The sequence below is a fragment of the Stegodyphus dumicola genome, chromosome X1 (genome assembly GCF_044657685.1).
Source record: "Stegodyphus dumicola isolate Sdum_Otavi_A_Nest chromosome X1, ASM4465768v1".
NCBI classification, from domain to species: Eukaryota; Metazoa; Arthropoda; class Arachnida; order Araneae; family Eresidae; genus Stegodyphus; species Stegodyphus dumicola.
The window spans coordinates 254800584-254823223 of record NC_140780.1 but is presented as its reverse complement, the minus strand read 5'-3'; the positions used below and the strand labels follow the sequence as shown (position 1 = coordinate 254823223).

The 22640-nt window shown below is 32.7% G+C and overlaps 1 protein-coding gene across 1 annotated transcript in view; it reads left to right on the top strand.

Moving 5' to 3' along the window:
* Positions 1-22640, top strand: part of LOC118183993 (uncharacterized) — a 41430-nt gene that overhangs the window by 2908 nt on the left and 15882 nt on the right. Inside the window, exons 2-3 of the mRNA XM_035353626.2 lie at positions 12117-12243; positions 18185-18327. Of these exons, the coding sequence (XP_035209517.1) occupies positions 12117-12243; positions 18185-18327 (270 nt within the window). The remainder of the gene's footprint in view (positions 1-12116; positions 12244-18184; positions 18328-22640) is intronic.

Here is a 22640-nt window from a genome sequence, read left to right as displayed (position 1 = left end):
TTGGGCTTCCAGATGCCCATATTCGCAGTGGGATTACGTCATTCAAAATTGGATGGCTCTAGGTACCGTTGTTTTATCACAGTGCGAGTAAAATACATATATTTATGAAGGTTCTTCATTATTTAATTTCTTTAAATATAATACAGGACGATAATATTTGGTGGCGACAGTTTGAAAAGTTAAACGGACATTCAGAGTGATTCGACGCAAAATTGCAAAACGAAAACAGTAGTCCCTCAGGGACAAGGCCACTTTGGACTAATAAAATAAAAAATAAGCTTGCTTGTATAAGTGGGAATCAATCAAGTGCTGTTTCATACGAGACTGTTTCTTCTTTTAATATAAAACGGCATAGCATGGCACAATACTTCTAAACATTCAAATCCATAACAGAAGCTCTGAGAAAACTGACGGTCATTAAGAAAAATTGTAGATTAACTTTGAATATGAGGTTTTACTAATTAAGCTAAAGTAAAGCTTTACATCCAAAATAATAACTGACTGTGAATGGACAGACATATAGCCTTAATGAATTCTGCCATAATCCAAGTAGTCCAATCTAAAATAAGTAAGTTTAAAAATATCTCCTATTATGAAACTATTGATTTGCTTTTTTTTAATTTATGAGTGCATGAAACAGTCTCATTCTACTGCCTTGATATCTAACTAGTGAGTTACTTAACTATTAAATCTTTACTTACTTAGCAATTAACATGAAATCCGTAAGAGCTAGAATTATAAATTTACAGAGTGTTCAATACCCAATAATTTGGGAAAGTTGGCAGTTAAATATGGATTATCAGTAGTTTACGATTATGTTTTCTTCTAAATGCGTTTCATGAAAATATAAAGCTAAATAATGCAGAAATACATATTTTATTCCAAACTTGTCAGGCTCTACAAAATTGCACAGAAATTCATAAATGCATATTATTTTAAATTTATACTAAAAATGTAAATTATACTAAATACATACTAAAATGATGTTGCGAGTATATAAAAACAATCCCAAATAATTTATTAAATGTTTATAAAATATTTTCTCTTCCCTTTTTGCGTGTCTTCGGGGTGTAATTGGATAGCATATCGGCTAACAAGAGGAAGAGCCGGTGTTCGAATGCCAGCAGAGCACAGCATTTTTCACATCTCGTACATCGTTAAATGTTAAACTCTACATGTTAACAAAGCGTTTATCTGTACTCACATAGGTCTTCAAGAAAATCGTGTTTTATTTTTAAAAAGCAAGTACACAAAAACATGATTGGTCTAAGCTCTAAACGTCAAACTGAAATTTGAATTTTTCACAAAGTAAGCCAACCTTTGAGAGCTGCAGCAGGTATTATATTTATTAGTCTGGTTGACATTAGGAAATCGCATGCTGTTTTAATGCATTTTTCCTTCACAGCAATAGATGTCGATAGTATCGAGTTCACAAAAGTTTCGTTATTTGTATCGTATATTATTTCTCGTAATTCAGTAGTGTCTGTTTTGTTCTTACTTATACGTTCAGTTAATTTCGCATTTTTTCTCAAAATTGTATTTTACTCTATAAGGTATTTCTCCTGCCTTCTTAGCTTGCCTTCGTAGTGCAGTGATCTGCACGCTGGCAGCGTATTCCAGAGGTCTATGGTTCGATTCCCGGTGAAGGCGTTGCTCATTTTTCATCTCTCATGCTTTAAAAAAAAATCCTAATATCTGTATAGTGGCGCCCGAACTAAAAAGGTGGTGGATGATGATTCTTCACACGCAGGATTTGGCGACTGGGCCCCCTAGACCCCAGTTGCTCTTTAAAAGGGGTGTATATAAGGTATTTCTCCCGCATTCTTAGCATGCCTTCGTAGTGTAGTATTCATCACGCTGGGCGCGTATTCCAGAGAACCGTGGTTCGAATCCTGGCGAAGGCGTTGTTCATTTTTCATCTCTCCTGCTTCGAAATAAAATAATGTCTCTACAACTCGGTTTATTAAAAATTCTGCAATTTTCGTCATTCTGATTTTTGAGGTCAGAATCAAAACGATATTGCAGAGCATCAGAATACGCCGTTTGTCTTTCTTTTATACGATACTTTAAAGGAATTTTTATCTTCGATGTTTAAAACTGTTTTTTGATTTGTTAGTTCCTCAGTCATGAATTTCAGTGTAACTTCAGAGATATATGAATTAATGCTTTCTGTGCAAAGTCTTTCAATGTTAAGTTTCATCAGTTGTAACGCTAATATTGTAGTAGTAAAATATCTGAGTCTGTTCCCTATAAAATGTACATCAAAATTATAAATTTATGAGCTATATTCTAACTCCCAGAGGGTGGAATTAAAACGACCTATGCAAATCATATTTATATTGATATATGGCCACAGTTTTGCCGAACAACCTGTGCAATAATATCAATTTATAGCTAAAAATGTGTGGCCTTTTTTTCCTTTTCCCTTGAACTTTTAACTGCTTTACCAATATTACAATTTTTAGTGCTGCCCAACCGGGATAGTGATTAGAGACTCTGACTACCGCACCGAAGGACCCGGTTTCGAATCCCGGAGAAGGCACTGATGTTTGTAAATGTATAGTACGGCATAGGAGAACTCTAAATATGCGGCGAGCCGTAAGGTCCTCTCGAGAGGTTGATGGTACGGATAAAAGGAGTAGAAGACCCTAGGACCTGTCTCTCGGAGGTGCTCTCCTTCAAAATTGGGTGAGGAACCGAGTAAAGTCGTACTGTCACCTGTATTGTTAAGGCTTTTGCCAACGACAGACGCAATCTTGACTCTTTTACGCGGTGAATTTCGTGGGCTTGCTCTGATTTCAGAAGAATGAGATTAGTCACAAAAACAGCAACACAGTTTTTAGTCACAAGAAGAAATCGCCGATATATTGGATTTCATTCCTTTAAGTGTTCACCATACACTGAAACACATATAGAGAGAAAACTACTTTGTATTCTGCTGTTATGACCCGCATAACTGGAGTTTATTAACTATACCAAAAAAAAAAAAAAAAAAAAAAAGGTTAAAAAGAAAAGAGAAACCCTCTTTTCCATAAATAATATCTCATCACAGAAAACTTTCTTTCAGATAGCGGTTTTTTAACCGTACTACTAGTTCATACTGCGTGTGCATGAGTAATTGCATGCCGCGTCCATGTCTTGAAGAAAGATGAGCCAGCAGACTTGCGAGATAATGCTCTCATTTACCACAACCCGATCCCTTAATCCTACTTCGGAAGTCTCATATAAGTATAGAGGAGACCTGTCAAATGAAGCAAAGAGTTCTATGTTTACGTATCTGGAAATTTGCTTCCAACATTTATTTGACATATTATGATTCCCAACAATTCAGACCACAACTAGGTAAGTCTTCTAGAGAAAAAAAAAATGGAGTGAAATTTTCTAAGCGCATCTTATTTTTATCCATTTCTTTCGAACTTTGAATTTTGCACTTAAACTTGTAATTTCCAAAATACGAATAACGAGAATTTTATTTTAATAGAGTCATCATTATTTTATGCTACTACAGTCGCAAACTATAACAACATTTAATAAGCACGTTTATTTGCAAGTATATTTCAAAATTGACTTTAATGACCTTTCAACATTAATTTCCCAAATTCTCAAAAATTGTTTCACGTCATTTACAGGTGCTACGTACTTACTTACACTAATGACGTCAATGAAATTGATAGAAATAAAATTTTTCATTTAATAGAGATATGACGGTCTCCATTATTTTTCAATATATGATAGTGCGAAATATTTAAAATTTGAAACATTCTTCTTTCAAATATTCAAATATGACTTCAAGAAAGAACTGCCAGACATAATTTATCTGAAATGATAACAGTGCAGAAACGACGATATTTTATTTTTTTCATAAAAACTGAAGTTTTTGAATTATATCACTTAGGCAGTTCACTGCCAATGTAAACAAAGGTAACAACACAAAAGAAAACATCAATATAAAAGAATGTAAAATGAATGTAAGTTCAATAATGCAAGTACTTACAAATGTATGCTAGCTATGCATTTTTCTTCTTCAATCGTAAACATCATGAATCAACTACACTTCCGATACTTATATACCATAAGGCCTTTGGTATGCAAGAATTTCCTTTAAATTAAAGAGCTTTATACTCAAGCACCGTGATGAAATATTTTCGCTTAGTTTGCGAAATAAAACATTGATAAATTCTTTTGAACCAAAGATTCTGGCTAGCACGCGTCTGCCTTTTTAGGCTACTCTTAAGCTATTATTACGTTCGACCGTACTTTAGGCCTTCGCAGTCAATTAGTGTTAATGGGCCAACTCCGTTAGAAGTTTGATATCTTCGGCTATATCTTTTTAGTTAAGATTAGTTTAGTTCTTAGTTTCTTAAGTTCAAGCCCATGTGTCGGCTTTATTGTACAACTCCAAGGATTTCTGTTACAACTTATTGGAATAATAAAGGGTTATTTCACCATTCTTACTAGTTGTTTCCTGTACCACGAACTCAAGCGATTATTCGCTTATCAGTTCTTAAGATTCTTCACATCCAACTGTAACTTTAAAGTACACAGAACAGAATCATATATACTATTTGCATAGGCTTTATCATAAACACGACAACAACATATAACGTGTAAATCAAGTACCCATGTTTTTAATTAATATTTACTATATTTTACTGCAATACTAATTACTTTACTAATATTTACTGCAATAGTAAGCTATTTTCTTTATTTTAAGTTACTTTTTAGAGTATTCATTTCTGTCCGAAATAAGAATAACATAGATTAGATATATACTTATAATGGAATTACATTACTATTGTTTAATACGGCGCTCTCAAGCTGAACATATGTTAGTATTCTTTCAAAGCATAATAGGCTTAATATGATGCATACTTCGAGGATTTATTGTATGCAGTTGATATAAAAGTGCATGGCATGGGGTTTGTATTGCAACGCAACTGAGTGTATTCCTCAATGGCTTTAGCAGCATTATGTTCTGATGCACATCACAAGACTACCAAATTTTATTCAGAAATAGTAAAAGAGCAGTAGATAATCGAGGTACGGAAGCTACTATTTTGAAATATCGCTGATAAAACTATAATGTGTAGATTATTATTCAATGTAATTGTAATGTTTAATTTTTAAGAATATATACGAATTATAGCAAGATAACCACATATATGGCATATATGGTATTTCAATGCATTTGAGTTTGTTAACGAGTCTCTAATTAATATTTCTTTCAAATGCGAGATCTATTATTAATACATAGATACTTAATAATTATGAAATTAAATTTAAAAAAATCTTATGTGTACACCACACGACTTCCTTGTATGGAATATTAAATTATACGTACTTTTTCTTGACACTCGGGCTCTAGGTTTACCGAACAGCGTTACATCTCATTCATTTTATAACTCAGAATGCACAAAAATTATATCATCTGAATAATTATCTAATCGTTGCCACATGTTCTATTCAAATATTATAATAAATCTAAAACGATGTATAAAAGAAATTAAACAAACAAACAAAAACACAAAAAAGAAACAGTTTTTCACAAACGATTCAGTATTCCCCATTCAATTAATTCAGTTCTCAGTTCGCAACAGGGTTAAAAATACATAAAAACTCAAATGTCTATATTAAAAATTACGAGTAAATCTTAAGCACTTATTTCCTCGAATAAATTCCAGAATGGATTAAGCATGATTTAATTCGCAATAATAAATGTAGGCGTTATCTTTGTTGTTGCGCAGCTTAGTTTCTCTAGATTGGCAACAAATCCACAATTCTGCTAAGTTTCAAATATAAACAAATATGGCTGCTATGGTAAAAATAATTAGGCTTAGCTGCATTTTAAGAACTTTTAAATTGTTGATAATTCTTTAAATCTTGGATGCGGATTTACTAGAGGCATAAAACCCTTAACTAGTAGATAAGAACAACATAGTTCAATAATTTTTAAAGCAAAAAATGCGCAATTTATGAACATATAAGAATAAAAATTCTGAGCTCACTGAGCCGAGTAACAGAGTGGATATATATACATATTGATATATATACATATACATATGTTTACATACTTTTGGTGCGGCCGATTGTAACCAAAATAGGAGGTGCGTGTCTATATCTTATAGCAGTTTTATATACAAAATTTCAACGTTCTGAGGCTACTCGTTTTTAAGTTATGCGATATACATACATACATACGTACGTATGTACGTACATACGCACAGACGCCACGGAAAAAACTCTTCAGTTATTCTGTCAAGAGCGGTCGAAATGGATGTTTTCGTTGAAATATGATACCCGAAATATTTTGCGATTACAATACTTCCTTTTTACTTCGTACAAAGGAAGTGAAAACAGCTTTAATTTTAAAATAGTTTATCACTTTTGTATATTAATATGCTGAAATATAATACCGAATGGATTTACAAAACATTAATTTGCTCTGAATTATGATATAAAAAGTGAATTTTTAAAAATAGGTTTTTATTTTCGGTCAACCTAGACATATGCCTGTCATTTCTTGGAACATTACAGAAGCTTTTACTAATGACCAGACGACAATCTTAGTATTTATTGGAAATAAAGATTAACACTGCTTTTAAGATGCTAGTGAGAAACAATGGATATAAATTAAAGGCAAGACCTTACACTTCCAATTTCAAAACTTAGGTTTGAACCTAAAGGTCGTTGATTAGAACAAAGTTTCTCAATGGATATGGTACAGTTGTGTGCCGCAAATAAACTGGAAGATTTAACCATAAAGTCTTCATTATGTGGTGATAATACTTGAGGGCTAAGCTGAAAGTGATTAATAAATTATTTGATAAGAACAAAATTTTATGGAAAGGTTTCTCTCTATATACATTGATGGCATGGCTGCTGCCATATGAGAGGATTGGCGTCCGAAGTTTATTCAGAAAATCCTAATGCTCAAATAATTCTCTACTTTACTCATAGGAAAGCTTTCATGTCATATATGTTTAACTCTAGAATTAAAGTCCGCATTTAACCTTCATTATAAAAATGCTAATTGTCGAATTTAATGATTTACGTTTCTCTTCCATGCACACTATCAAAAGTTTAAAGAGACCATCATTGAATATTCTTCATCATGAATTGCGTGTAGCTCTTTCTATCATATGCCTAGATATAAAAAAATTACTTTCGTAGAAGCAAACCCAAGTATCTCACTGAAATAAGATGATAATACATGTATTCATCGCGGTAAAAAAATTCAGATGCTTATATTAATACTTAAAATGCTTATTTTGCCATTAAGTTATTATTATTAGCATACTTACTCATAGTGAGTAATCCTTTTGTGTATAATTAATTTTACTGTTGTATTTTTCGTATCATCATTTTATAAAATAAGTGTTCTAAAAATTTAATCACAGTTTCAATCGGTAATGCCTGTCAGATGCGATGTAAAAGCTATGTAAAATACTAATCACTGAGGATATATGCATTATGTGTTTCCATTCTCTTTGTTTTGTTTATTTTGTGTTTATTATCGCATAAGAAGAATTATCTGAAATGAATGCTTAGCTGGAATGTTTATGCAGTATAATGAAAAATATGAGAAAGAAAGATTTTATTAATCGAACCTCCGGTAGAAAATAGAAGAAATTATTCGTGTTAATGGAAAGAATGTTTCTTCACAATGCCTCATGATGTTATTCATGCTTCTGAGTTGCCGTGAAATTATTTATACTTGTGTGGTTCGCCGTGATATAAAATAATCGAGAAGCACTAGTTTAGAAAGCACACAAGATTCAGGGCGCAATCATGCGATATTTCCAAAATCTTAAGCTTTTTTTTTTTTTTTTTTTTTTTACTATTGTTTTTAAGAATTAGTTTAATTTCACTAGAATACCTTATAAAAATAATCCGTTTAATCGTAAACACTTTTTCTTTAAAAGGACTTCATTACCTAATGGCTCGCGACATCCGAATGGATAAGGCTTTGAACACTGGTAGTTTGTGTATTCGGTTTTTTCCGATTAACAGGCTGGCTGTGTGGGTTTCCGTGGTTTTTCCTTTATGTGAATTTTGAAAAGGAGTTTTTTTCCCTCAAAAATTCTTCTTTAAGGTATTTTTCGTAACGCAAATAGTTCTTGCATGCTTATATATGTATGCAGGAACGGAAAAAATCCGCAATGCCCTTGCCGGGATTCGAGCTCTGGACTGCGAATGCACGTCGAGCGTGCTTTCAGTTATACCCCGAAGGCATGAGGAAAAGAGGGAGAAAATACTTATTAATATAAATACTTCATGAAGATAAAAGATAAATTATACTTAAATTTATTTCAGAACTTGACATAATTAAGGCAATATAATTTTAAGAAATTAGCTTCGAAATGGAAATTAGATTATCCTACATACAGGTTATAATTTTAAGTACAGAATATCCAGAGAAAACTGTATTATCGATCCTCGTATTGTATTCTCCCCTGTCTTTTCTTTTCTTCATATTTCTCAGAAATTCTTTCCCAGATTGCTCTTCTGGAATCTTTTCACAACCCCTATACCTAAATAATAGTTTTAATTAATACGTCAGCTTCGCCGCCGATGGCGATCGTATTCATTCCCTGCCAGAATTCCCCAAAGGCATACCGTTACTTTTTTTATACAAGGAGATCCCGCACATGTTCCATTTTATTTCAGTGGATTATCAAAATTATCAAGAGTAGTACTTTATTATCTGTAATCTATTTTCTATTGCCTATCGCTAAACTTCCTTTGCTGAGCAACCTTTAAACAGAAAGCTTTGCGTATACTCATTTTTTCCCGCTTTGGAAAATGATCAGCTGTAATCTACGCCTTTAATTACGCACACGTTTAATCATAAAGGAAATATTTTGCTTTTTCTAATATTGATGCAGTATGGCAAATACGTTTGGATTAAAGTACTTCATTGCCAAAGAAACTCCTCGAAATTACTGTCGAATTAATTAACTCTGGAGGCTTATTTGCCATAGCCCGGAAAGAGCAAGGAATACCGTAATGGTAGTGGCATGTCTTAACTTAGCAACCTTGTTGAAAGGAATGGCAAGATGTGCTTCACCATCTCTCATGGTAACAAAAGAATTTTTAATAATACTTTTGTACTAAATTTATGGAGAAAGTTACCATGTAGGAATTACACTATTTTTCTACCATTTTGTTAAAATTATTAGAATCAGTCACTGCACTCCTACCCATTTCTTAAACCTTCTACTACCATATGGCTGATGATTTCAGTAGTTCTTTTTTTCATTCAAAATAAAGTAATGTATTTTATTCTAAATGGAAAGGATATTACTGAAATTTATCAGATGTACAGTACAATGAATGTTATAGAAGCAATAATCACATCAAAGGAAATGTAACTTGCTAAGATGGTAAAATACTGGTACCGTTTTGGGAGAAAAAAACATATGCATTAATTGCCCAAATCTGATAATTTTTATGGGAACTATTTTTGGTCTTTTCTATGAAATACTTTCGAAGATTTCTTAAGAGTTTTGTAATAACCATTTGCACTGTAGTGTAAAAGGTTTTGTATATGTATTCAAATTCGTATGTATCTATTTAAAATAATGAACTTAACGTAAGTTATTATAAATGCTATTAAACTCTTTAGTTCGTTTATAAACATTCTTTAAGCTGTTATTAAATACTTTTGTAAATTAGTGTTTTGAAGTTTCTAGTGTATTGAAAATGTCTGCCTGTTTTGTCTGCCAAGTAGTTTTAATTCAACACATTTTTTCAAACTACTTAAATAGAATATATTGTTTTCTCGTCTGCTTCCTTCTAAATCTTTATTGACAATTTTTTTACAAATGTAATTTTAGTTACTTTAAGATTTATAAATTTTGTCATTTAAAATAACTGGATAGATCCTAAAACCGATGACAAGTCACTAAGTTAAAATCCTTTATTCTTTGAATATGGGATGTCAAAAAATTTCATACTCAGCTGAAGAAATTTTTGCATTATAAATTCCATTATTCATCACTGTTTCAATTATCAGTTTCATTTTCCATCCGTATGAATATGGTGGGAGGTAATTTTAAAAAGGCGATAAAAGACGCAATAAAATATGATTGTACAACAACATGAGGTAGTATTTCTGTTTTATTTATTATTAAAGTTTTAAAATATAAAACATTGTGTTGCCCAGATATCTGCACAGATAAAGTTTTCCATTAAAAATTGCCATGAAATTCCAGCAGTTATTATTCCAGCAGCTATCATGTTCAATTCGTCAACCAGTTTGTAAAGCACTATGCAGGAATGCATGAAGCTTCAACTAAGGGCTTCAAAATAAAACATATTTGATACTTGCCATCTGGCTAGGAGTGATTTGAGCAGTTTTTAAGTATTTTATTTTACTGTACAAAACAGTAAACAAGATAATGAGACATATTACTTCTAATTTTCAATTCTATTGTACCGTTCACTGCGCTATACTAAAAATGGGTCTTCTTTACCGAGTGCTTCTATCATTTTTTGTTGATTGTTGTGGTGAAAGGAGTTTCTAACATCCCTTTATTGTCTTATCCGTCACGGTGAAAGTCCTGAAGCTGTCTGATAGTCAAAGTTCAACTGTATAACTTAAAATATTTTGTATTAAAAACTCAAGAGCAATTCTAAATAGAAATTTCTGTGTAAAAACTGTATGGCAAACAATAAGGTAATATGTAATAATAATTAGGTAATATGAGGATGCAGTTAAGTGCTTGCGACCGTAAGTTGCATACCTAAATTTCATTACATTAAAAAACGTAGCGACAGTTAAAGGTCATTGAGGGATACTGAAGAAATATCCGTATTGTTACCTAATGCACTGAGAAATTCAATCCTTTCTTCAATAGAAAGGATATCTACCTCAAACATAGATGAAAAATAATAGCAAAAAAATTCTGAAAGGTTTCAGATTTTAATGGTCGCCCAATAGGGTTTGTTAAGATCTTTTACGCTCTCGCTGATCTCTCAGTTACCAGTCTGCTGTTACATTCACTCCGGCTAACCCATTCTTTTTGTGTTTTTAGCTTTATTATTAAGTATAATTTTCTTTTTTTTGTCTTTTTGTTATTATCATTTTGTGTGTTTGGTTTATTTATTAAATATCATGTTCTCGGCGCTCACGCCACATAAAATTCAATTCAACAGCAAAATCTCAAAATATCTAAAAACAGCATATCTTTAGAATTTCCGATGGACAGTCTCGTGCTCTGGACTTAAACATCTTTTATTCCGTATAGTATTGCCACTGCTCGCTTTGAAACCGTTGAGTATATTAATAAAAAATTCGTTAAACTTTTACAAAATCTGAAATAGATAATAAAATAAATTCCAAATTCCGGCTTCCAGGTGCCCATGTTCGGGTGGAGGACTATGTTATTAAAAATTTGATGGCTCTAGGTACCGTTGTTTTTCTACAGTGTAAGAAACATACATACCTTCATGCAGATTCTCCATTATTTTATTTCTTTAAATATAACATAGGGCAATAATATTTGGTGGCAACAATCTGAAATGCGATACTTCTTTTTTAAAGATTCAATGCAAAATGCCATTTCGAGTGTAATATCTTGTTCTAACGTCCCTTTTGGAATGCAATTATTGTAGGCAAAATTTTAAAACAAAGCTTACAATAACAGCAGAGCATATCGAGAGAGAGCTACCATTCGTTCATCAATCAAATATATTCTGTTCTTATTGTAATTATTACATCCGCATGCTTTATCTTTGCCTTCCTCGTGTTTCTTTCTTCTGTATTTTACTTGGAAAAGAAATGTGAAAAGCTGAACTTTAAATGAAAAAGAAATGTAATTTTTGCAACTGACCTTACAAACAGAGGTAGATCTATTGATTATCTTTGCTGAATTACCTGTAATTTTTCAATATCACAAAGCCGCACATCGTTACTTAATCTAGTTTGCAATATTGTGTCATTATTTGTTTTAATAGCAAATATGTGTTTTAATATTACTATATTTTAACACTTCGAAATCACAAATTACAGAAGTCATGTTTTTTTTTTTTTTTATTTTTTTATTTTTTATTAAGAGCACATAAAAATATGAAATAAATGTTATGACTAATACATATTATTTTTATTTTATTAGTAATTATTAGAACTTACAGTTGCTCGACAAGTGAGCTGGATCAGTGTTTCGTCGTTCTGCAATCTTTGGCAAAGAGTGATGATTTGGCTTTTGCTTCCACAAAGGATGAACTCCATTTGGTTTGCAGGTAACTATCTTTTCTATGTAAATTGCTTCCCAAATAAGTTTCAGAATCCTCTTCAGTTCCAGATTTAATTTATAGTTTCGAGACGACTCGAAACTGTCCAAATAATTATAATAATAGCTTTGTCAGGAAACGCGCTAATTTTGTGATTGTTTCCTTTCAAAGAGAAGGCTAGAGTCAAGGGAGTTGTAATTCATGCATCGCGGGGTTCACATTCTGAGACTTAGTATTCAGGTATCACTTTTACTCTATTCTTTGAGACATGCATTGCCAAATTTTTATCTACTACACCCAGTTTTCAATGTAACTACTTATGCATTTTTTAATCTAGATTACAAACTGCATGTCAGAGGATTATATCGGATAACATTTCAATAAAGACAGGAAAAGGTTTTGAAAATTATTGACAGAAGTGAGTGATAAAATCTTTAACAATAAAATAACTTTTCTTATTTGCAGAACACAATTCACTTCTTATACAAAATCAATGCAGAAGATGCACTTAGGTATAGAAAGGTCTTACCTTCCCTTTAGAAACAGAACTAAAAAAATACAGTTTACATATATTTTCATGGTTAGTTAGAAATGAACTCAGCGTACTGTGTAGTGTATATAATCCTAACTGTTCATTTTTTTAATTATTTCCTTCCTACAATGTAAAAGCGTTCTTGCATGTTTCGTATTCAAATAAAGTGATTAATTAAGAATATTTACTTTCTATTTTATGCTTTTCTGCTGGAAAAATAAACATTCGCTATTTTTCTGAATATAAACTGCTTTTTAAGGTATTTTAACTTCATTTCAAATATTTCAAAAGAAAGGCATTGTTTTAGTTAGAGGAACAGTTTCACCTTGCTTTAGTGAAAGGAAGAGATTCTAATCAGTTGAGACAAAAACAGAGGTTTGTAAAACCAAACAAATGCAAAGTTGAAGCTATTCACTGTATAAGGTACTTCTTCCGCCTTCCTAGCGTGCCTTTGTGGTGTAGTGTTCAGGACACTGAGCCGGTATTTCAGAAGTCCGTGGTTCGATTCCCGGCGAAGGCGTTGCTAATTATTCATCTTGCCTGCTTCCAAAAACATCCTAATGTCTCTACAACTTATGTGATCGTTCCTAATAAAGATGTACTTTGTTAAAAGCAAAGGTAAAGGAAGATTTATAAGGACTTCTCTCCTTCCTTCCCCTTTCCTATGTGCACCTCCATCTAGCATTAGAAAGTCCGTGCTTGAATCCCGATGAAAGCATAAATGAGTTTCCGGTTTTCTACTCCAAAAACTTTAATGGTATCTAATGTGAGGGGATATAGGAAATTATCCCATTCTTGCATGCATGTCTTCGTGATGCATTTACAACTATCGCTGGAAGATCCATTGTTCTAATCATGGGAGAGTGATAATTAATTTCTAAAGTTTCCTAATTCCAAAAATGTTCAGTGCCTCCACAGATTGACAAAAACTGTGTAAATTCTAGACAATAGATACGGGTATTAACCACCATTTTATGTATACGAGTATTAACCACCATTTTAAAATTATTAAACTCACATTTATATGAGAATGCATGTTTAATAAATATTAGTTTGATTTGGCTCGGTTTATCAATGTACTGCAAGTATATTTTAGGCAAAGACTTATTAGATTACGATCCGCTGCTTTAGTTTCATTACAAGATTTTTTTAAAAAACAATCGTAATAGAAAAATCTTAATTTTCAGCAAATGATAATAATAATCTTCTTAAAGGTGTAATGTAATAATAGTACAGTAAAATATAAGAGAATGTTGCAAAAAATCCATTGCGTGCTGGAGTTCTGCGGATTCCTTCTTCCGTGATCAACTACTGCAATAAAAGACTCTGATGATTCATGAACTTTTGTAAACGAAGTATGTAATCTCCGTGAAATAGTGAATACTTTGTATATAACAGACACAGAATTATAGTCTATTTTAATAAGAAATTTTAAAAGTAAAGATATCAACTGCATATAAATTTCAGTTTTACCACCTTAAATTAACGTGGAACTTTCTTGCGTTTGATTCTAATTGTTGGTTTCTAAGTTGGCTTTTTTCGTTATCAAAAGCAAAATTATACGTTTATTAATATCAGCAGAAGGCTTGTCAGCAATGAGGTAACTACGTTTGGATTTCCTTTTATATTTTTATACGTGAACACATACATCACTGGTTTCATAAGTTCCATTTCTTTTAATGACGAGTTTTCCTCTGTACACAAAAGTTTAGACTTTTCTTGATGTATACCACAAATTTCATGGGCTTAATAATTTATTTTCATAGGGTTAATAAATATTTATTTTCCTTTCATATCTCTTGTTTAGATTTCAGTATGATCATGACACAAGAATACAGTAGGATGCAAAATGAATCTCTTGAAATAATCACAAGAAATAACAAGTAGTAAAGACATTCTCATTAAAAAAAGTCCAATTAAAAATCAGTTGCTCTTTAAAAGTATTTTATTCTTCTTTCTTCAATTACCCAATTCCATAGATAAACGTTCTTAACAACAATAAAGCTATACATTATATTTAACGTATAAAGTCTTATCCAAGTTCAGTACACATGAATTTCATTAGACTAGAACTGGAAGAGAAAATTCTTTTAGTGTATGGACTCAATATCCTTATGCAACCGAAGGCGCTAAACAACTAACTTCTTATGATTTTTACTTTACCGAACTCAAGGCCTTTCTCCATGAACTTGAATTCTACACCAATCTAACAGGATGCATCCATTGCGATTTGCGATTTATGTCTGCATGACTTTGAATCAAAAGCCAAGATATTTTTCAAAATCCTTACCCGCATCAAATAGATGAAGACTTCCTTTCTCCCGTATCACTTGGCGAATAAGAAAAGTTTCGAGGACATTCCCTAGTATCCCATTTGCTAATATCTTAGGCATTCTCATTAATCAACGACAGATCTCCCTTGCAGCACAAAGTATTTCATCCAGTAAAGAACGAACTCTCCTCAATACTTTAGTCGTCAAAAGGTCTAGATGAACTCGTATTTTCAAAAGCTTCCTTTGCTGTATTCCTTCAACACCACATTACTTTTACTGTTTCAAGGCCATAAACTTTGACTCTATTCTAAAATTTCTAACTTTTCTAAACATCTAAATATTTGCCAGTTGAGACAGTTGCATATTTAAAGCAATTTATACTTTTACGCTGAAATAAAACTTAACCATCAGAAATAGACGTTCATTACTAATGCAATTAAGGTTTTCTTTAAATATTCAGTGTATCAGGATTTGTAAAGATTGTTCGAAAAATGTAACTTCTTGTTTACTTTTTTAAATATTGAAGGGGTCCACACATAAATCTTTTAAATTAAATTTTCTTTTCAAAACTTTTTTATATTATCGTCTAATTGTTTTCTGTAAGTTATTTATGTGCAATTATTTGTATTACGATTATGTTTAATGCTGTATAGTACCGAGAAAAATGTTAGGGGTTCGATGAATAAAACCATTCTTTTGAAAGGGGTCGGTCCAAGAAAACAGAATGGAATATCGCTGCTCTGTACAATGCTCTGTCTATTTTACACGAAACCAAAGAATTTCTATCTTACAGTGTTCAGTGTAACTGTAGTCAGTTGTCCAAGTTCAGTACACATGAATTTCATTAGTCCATTGCGATATTTTTGTGCATGTGTGTGGTTGACATTTTAAAAATGTCAAGCACTTGTTGAAAGTCTTTTTTTAGCCTTGCTTTATAAATGAAATATTTTGCTTAATTTATATGTCACTAGAAGGAAAAATGTCATGTCTTATATTCTAGCGCACTACATTATTAGTATTTTAACAGACTGGAAAAAAAGGTGTAACGGAAGAAAACTTGCAGATAAGAGCACAAATGAGACGCCAAAAAGCGACTGCATGTATAAAGTAATATTGATAAATTTTAAAATATGTCTGTTATATTTAACAACATGTGTTAAAAACAACTGACTGTTTTCAGTCGTAAATAGATACCATGGCCGTTGGACAGTGTTGTTGTAGTGAAGTCTGAAGATAAAACACAGTAATGGTGATATAAATCCGATGCCATGATAAAAAGTTATTTATTTTAACCTCTAGGTACTTAAAAATGCTCCCAACATGGACCACTGCAAAAACATAATCCATAACTGTGACATTAAATTAATTTACAGTACTAAATTAGATAAAATGTTTTGCTGAGTTCTAGTTATAATAATGACATGGGCATAAAATTATGTCTTAAATAATGGCGAGTATCTTCGGTGATTCTCTGGCGTTAAAGAAGTGTTCAGTAAGTGTAAAATTAAGCACAGTTTATAGAATTCTTAGAAGGGTTGGAAGATATTACGATATTCGTAGTAAAATAAAATATCATTTATCAACCGTATACATGTTCGTGCGCAAAATTAAGAGAATTTGCGAATGCAGAATTCCTAAGAAAATAATGGTGAGATTTTAGTGAAATTTGGTATGTATATGCATTTATAACAGAGATGTATACTTCACAATTCAAAAGTAATTTTATGTACTCTTGATTATCAATAAAGCTCATAATGCAAAGATGTCCAAAATCCACATTGGGATTATCGAACTGAAAATGAGTCTAATATGGGATATGGTCCCCTCTCACAGCCAGATAGTCACGCAGTGTGAGTGCGTACTGGATAGGAGGTAGATGAGGTGTCCCTGTGGCAGTCGATCCCACTCCTGCAACAAGGCAATTTTCAACTCTGGGATGACTCCCGGAGAGGGATGCAGAGATAAAAGATAAAATCGCCTTACCAAGAGTGTGCCAAACATGCTATATATGGTTAAGATCAGGAGATCTGACTAGCCTATCCATGCGTCGAATATCCTAAGTGTGCAGGTAATCATCAACCAGCTGAGCCATATGCAGACGACAGTTATCATCCATTAACAGCATGTCAGGGTGTCAAAATTAAGATCTTGCTATACCTCAAAGCTGTCAGGGAGGCTTTGTCAAACACATGCAGGAGGTGTGCGGTAGTCCAACATAATGCCTGCCCAAATCATTATACCTCCAGGACCGTAATGATCCTTTTAAGCCGAGAATCAATGTGCAGGCTCAATCTCGACTCATTTGTAAAAAGCACAAGCACGGTGCTCCACGGAAGTCTGGTGCAAGGCGCATGTTGTCTGCACCATATTAAACGCGTTATCTTGTGTGCTGAAGTGAGCAGGGACATAAACAGCGGGCCTTCTGGCATACAGCCCTACCAAATCTCATGAAACCTTCGGGCAACTGTACACCGTGAAACTCGGGTTCCAGTGGCAGCATACAGCTTATGCGAGAGCTGTGAAGCCGCAGTAGTCCTGTGTAGCCGCACTAAAAGGGTTATATAATGATTCTCATTCGTCGTTGTGGATCTCGGTCTACCTTGTCCAGGTCTATTGTTCTGAAATTCTTTCCACAAATTGCAGACGACACAGAGCGTTACACTAAGATCTGTAGCTACCTGCCTCCTACTGCCAGTTCTCCATCTCATTTCGTCATCCACACATTCGTGTCTGTTCAATTTATGTTATGTCTTATAAACTTTATTCAACTCTTGCGAGAAACGCGGGCCAATGCCTGCAGTGCCCGAAATCTGCTTTCTTGACCGTGGGCCCCGGGGTGCGTAAGGCATATGCCCTGAACAAATGGTCAGCTTGTCGCAGGACCCCCAGCGTTTAATCCCCAAGTGAACTTGGTACTCATTTTATCGACCCAAGTGATGGAAATCAAGGGATGAAAGGCTGAGTCGACCTTGCCCAGCCCGGGAATCGAACCCCGGACGTGTGGTGCTGCTGCGCCACCGGGCCTCTGTTTAATACTTTTCGCAAAAATAGACATAATTTTCAAATTAGCTGAATTTTGCTCACGAATGTATAATGTTTAATATGAATGTGTATTATTTTGAAATATAATATATATACTTCATAGGAAACTTCAGCAGGGAGTAAAATGTGTTGATGAGCACACTTTGCGATGCTACGACTCAATTCAACAAAGATTACACAATTCTGTTGTTTCCGGATCTCGACAAGTTATTGAAGATCTTTGTGTGGAAGGAGAACTACAACAAGGTGAGAAAAATCGTGCAATTTTTCAATTTGAGTATACATATGAAAATAATTATAATTTAGCATGAAATATAATGCTAGCTTGGGTTAGGTCAACTATTAATCATGTTAATTGTTATATTAGGTTCAATTTGAATCTTCAGAAGCCTTACTTTGCTGTACGCAATTTTAAACCATTGAGCATCGCAGTTTTAAAAAAGTGATAATTTGGATATTTTAGTGAAAATGTTGTTTTATGAATGCAGGTATTAAAGCAGAATACTCCACACAATGCAATATTAACATTTCTCATCTCTGGCCAAGTAATTTGAATAGAAGACCGAAGCAGTGTAGCTTCCCCAAATGTTGAGATCCATAAATACTTTCAGCAGAAACTTTTGCAGAGTCCATAAATATATTTTAGAAGAAAGGTCTGTAGGTTTCATAAACATATTTTGGCAAAAATGTTTTTGTCTTTAAAAATCGTTTAAAAATTGCTAATAGATAAAAGAAATATATAAATAAATAGATGGATTTTATATTTGTTGATTTTTACACACTTTTTTTAATTAATTCATAATGCCAAAAATGAGCCCTCCAATGAATTTATGTTGCTACACCTTAGTTGATTCATTTGGTAGCTAATTTGTTGCAGCAGCAAGAAGAATATCTTTTAATTTATCGGTAAGAATTCGAAATTTAACCTTTTGGACTTTTATTAAAAATTATTAACAGCTGTCTTCGATTTATGTATTTATAATTATTTTCAAAATTAAATCAAAAGGTAGAAATCTGATTGCATGCAGATTTGTGTCTTACATACTTTTAGTCTTCCAATCCCATTTACCTGGGAAAAGGGTGGCCGAAAGGCTATAGGTTAGTGAATGAAAAATTTTAAAATTTTAAATTAAGTTAATAAATAAAACAGTAATAAGTATTTAATATACTAATGCTCAGTGTTGTGAGTTGCTCCAGATTTCCCAGTGTTATTGTCAGATAATATTATTCTCAGGTCAGAGGTTAGCTGTTTTCCAACTGCACATAATCTTTCCGTTCTGAAAATTCAATGATGATCAAGGCCTTTTAAGAATTCTTCTGTTATAAACTTTTCTTTTTTTTTTATTCTTGATACAGAAGTATAAGTTCAGAATGGGGACACGCGTGGCTGCGAAGAATCTTCAGCGCATTCTGAGGCTGAATTAGAAATTTAGGATACGCTTGTTTACAGTGTAAGGTATATCTTCTTCTTTCCTAGCGTGCCTTCGTGGTGTAGTGGTTCTGCACACTGGGCCGGTATTCCAGAGGTCCGTGGTTCGATTCCTGGCGAAGGCGATTGCTAATTTTTCATCTCGTCTGCCTCCAAATAATCCTAATGACTCTACAACAGAACATAGCAATAAAGTGATTATCGCAAACAAAATAGTCGCGTGAAGCACATAAAAAGTTATCTTTGCTTAATACGAACTAGATTTTGAAGTAATAGAGCTCATTCCCTTTCTTACAATTCGTATGTATAACTGAAGTAGAATGTTTAATTTCCTTAAAAATTTGAGAACTTCCCCCTTGCATTAACAACTCGGTTAATTGTAAGAAGCCTAATCGTTGGCCAGTTTCGGTATGTTTCTAATATTTTCAGCTTTTGATTTTAAAGGAAAGAATACCGAATAAGAATAATCTAAAGCTCACTATATGGAGAGAAATGCTAAAATGTAACTTAGAATAAGTTTTTTTTATTAGAATTTCAGTTTAAAAACTTACAAGTTTAATAAAATTAACAGGCTTTTGTAGGAGTGAACAAAACATAAATGTTAACGTAAATCTTAAGAGATAAAGTATGTAAATCACACGGTTAAACCGTAGTGTAACCTTTGGCAATAGCACTATAATCATGCGAACAAAACTCGACTAGCAAAGGCTAAAACCGGTTCAGGTAAGCTGGGCCAAAGTGATTAGCAGAAGGTCAGAGGCCATCGTCAAAAGCTCTCTTTTAGCTTCAAGAAATTTGTTCTTACATATAAGAAAACTAGCATCCTGGGGAAAGCCAACGAAAATAGAAGTAACAGAAATGATAAAAATAATGGGCTAATAAACATAAAATCCTACTGTGCTTAAAATCTGTATAGTTCCATACTTTAGCTAAGGAGCTTATTTTGCAAATGGTAGTTTTCTTTAGATCACAATTTTTTAACTAATATTTATATCACATCAAAATGCATAATAGTATAAACACAAATAAGTTAAAATAAATAGTGTTCTAGTTGTTTGCTCTAAATGATGTGTAATAACAAGGTTATATTTTTGCCTAGAAACATAATTTATTCATTTTAATTGTTAATGATGAAACTTTTTCTGTGCTTTCATTCTCTCTCTCAGTTAAAAGATTTAGTGCGAATATTATTAAGTTTGCAAACCCAGACTAAAACAATAATCTGATCAATGCGTTGGATTATGAAGCCAACCAATGCTATCTAAATCTCGCCATGAGAATATATTACTTTTTATGACTATTTGTTAACACTATTTTGTCAGTCTAGGCAAGAACACGAACCACTAAAAGACTATGACTAAAAGTGAAATACGCTTATTTAATAGGAAATTACCCCGAAGCTAATCTCCTTTCGACCATTCTTTTCAGGTTTATTAATGATTTGTTTATTGCTTTTAAAAATAAAATCACGAATCTATGATTTCAAAACATATTATGTAACATAAAATTGAAGCAGTTGGGTAGTAATTTCCTATTTGGCATCGATTCTTGTTTCGCCAAAATTGCAGTTAAATATGTTAAATGGCAATTCTAATTCGTTTGATTTTCTAACGCCAGATGTGGGCTATAGTTACTGAACATTGTTATGAACTACCATATCGTATTACTCCTTACCAGTGACTTCTACGTAGCTATTTGTGACAGTGAAGGGAACTGAAGAACATATAAAGGAATTAAACAAATGCAGCATTATCACTGAGGTACAGTCTATTAAACGCCATTAAATTCCTTGGATACTCAGTTAAATATCTCGGGGACATTTCCCACACATCATGTCAACTAGATAAACATGAACGAACCCTTTTAATCGATGAAATGTATTCAATTAAGACAGAATTGTAGCCACTACTGTTGTGTCATCTTGATACGACGAATTAACGATTCTCTGTTTTAGAATGACGAAAGGTACTCTCCAGAAATTCCATCTGGTTCCTCCTATTTGAAGTGAGAAGATGGCAAGAATAATAACTTGAATTGTGAATTTGTTAAATCATTTCAGATCTCTTAATTGCGTAGTATTTTAGAACTTAACATAAAATTTTATTCTTGAAGCTTTGAAATTCGAGTTCGTGTGTTAAGCATATTGACAGGATATTTTCAACGAAGCGAACTCGTAAGAAGCTTTATGTACGATCATTAAAAAGTTTATTCTACTTGAATTTTGATTTATAAAATGATACCATATTTCCATTGTAATCACATCATATTAATATTGCAATTTGAATAATAGGCAATAAGTAGCTTTGAATGATTTGTTGTGGGGAAAATACCAAGAAACGTTTAAAAAGTGTTTTATATATATATATATATATATATATATATATATATATATATTTTTTTTTTTTTTTCTTTTTTACCAACAGTGATTAGCAGTAGAGACTTTATGTGTTTCTTTTTTTCCCCAACATATTTCTTATGGAGTGAGAGTAGGGAACTATGGAAATGCCAAGCGAATTTTATTTGAGGAAGGGAAAACGACCTGAAGGCTAAATTTTACAGCTCAGCGTGCCAGATTCCAACATGGGTACCTTTAAGTTACAATTAAAATGGAGGAACCTTAAGAACTGATGAGCGAATAATCGCTTAAGTTCGTGAGATAGAGAACAAAACGTGAGAAGGGTTAAAAATCTTTTATTATTCCAAATGAAGTTCACAGATTACTCCTTCTTGGAGTTTTACAATAAAGACTCCACTCGGGCTTGAACTCAGGAAACTAAGAAATTAAACTACACAGTTTTATTGAAATTAGATTCATTTCGTATGACCAGGATGTCGAAAAACAGAAGGGAATTAGACGTCTCAAATTCGGAACTGAATAACAGAACACATGAAATTATCGTTGAGCGAACTTTAATAAAATCTTCTTTATTACCTCAAGCAGGATAAAATATATCATCAACACAGTGAAGCAAAACTGGAAAACGTTATATTTTAAATAATTTAGATTCATAATAATCCATATACATATCAGCAAGAATAATACTGAGAGGATTTCCCATGGCTAATCCCTCAGTCTTATGGTAATACTTATTTTGGAAAACAAAATGCGTTTACTACAAAGTTGATTAAC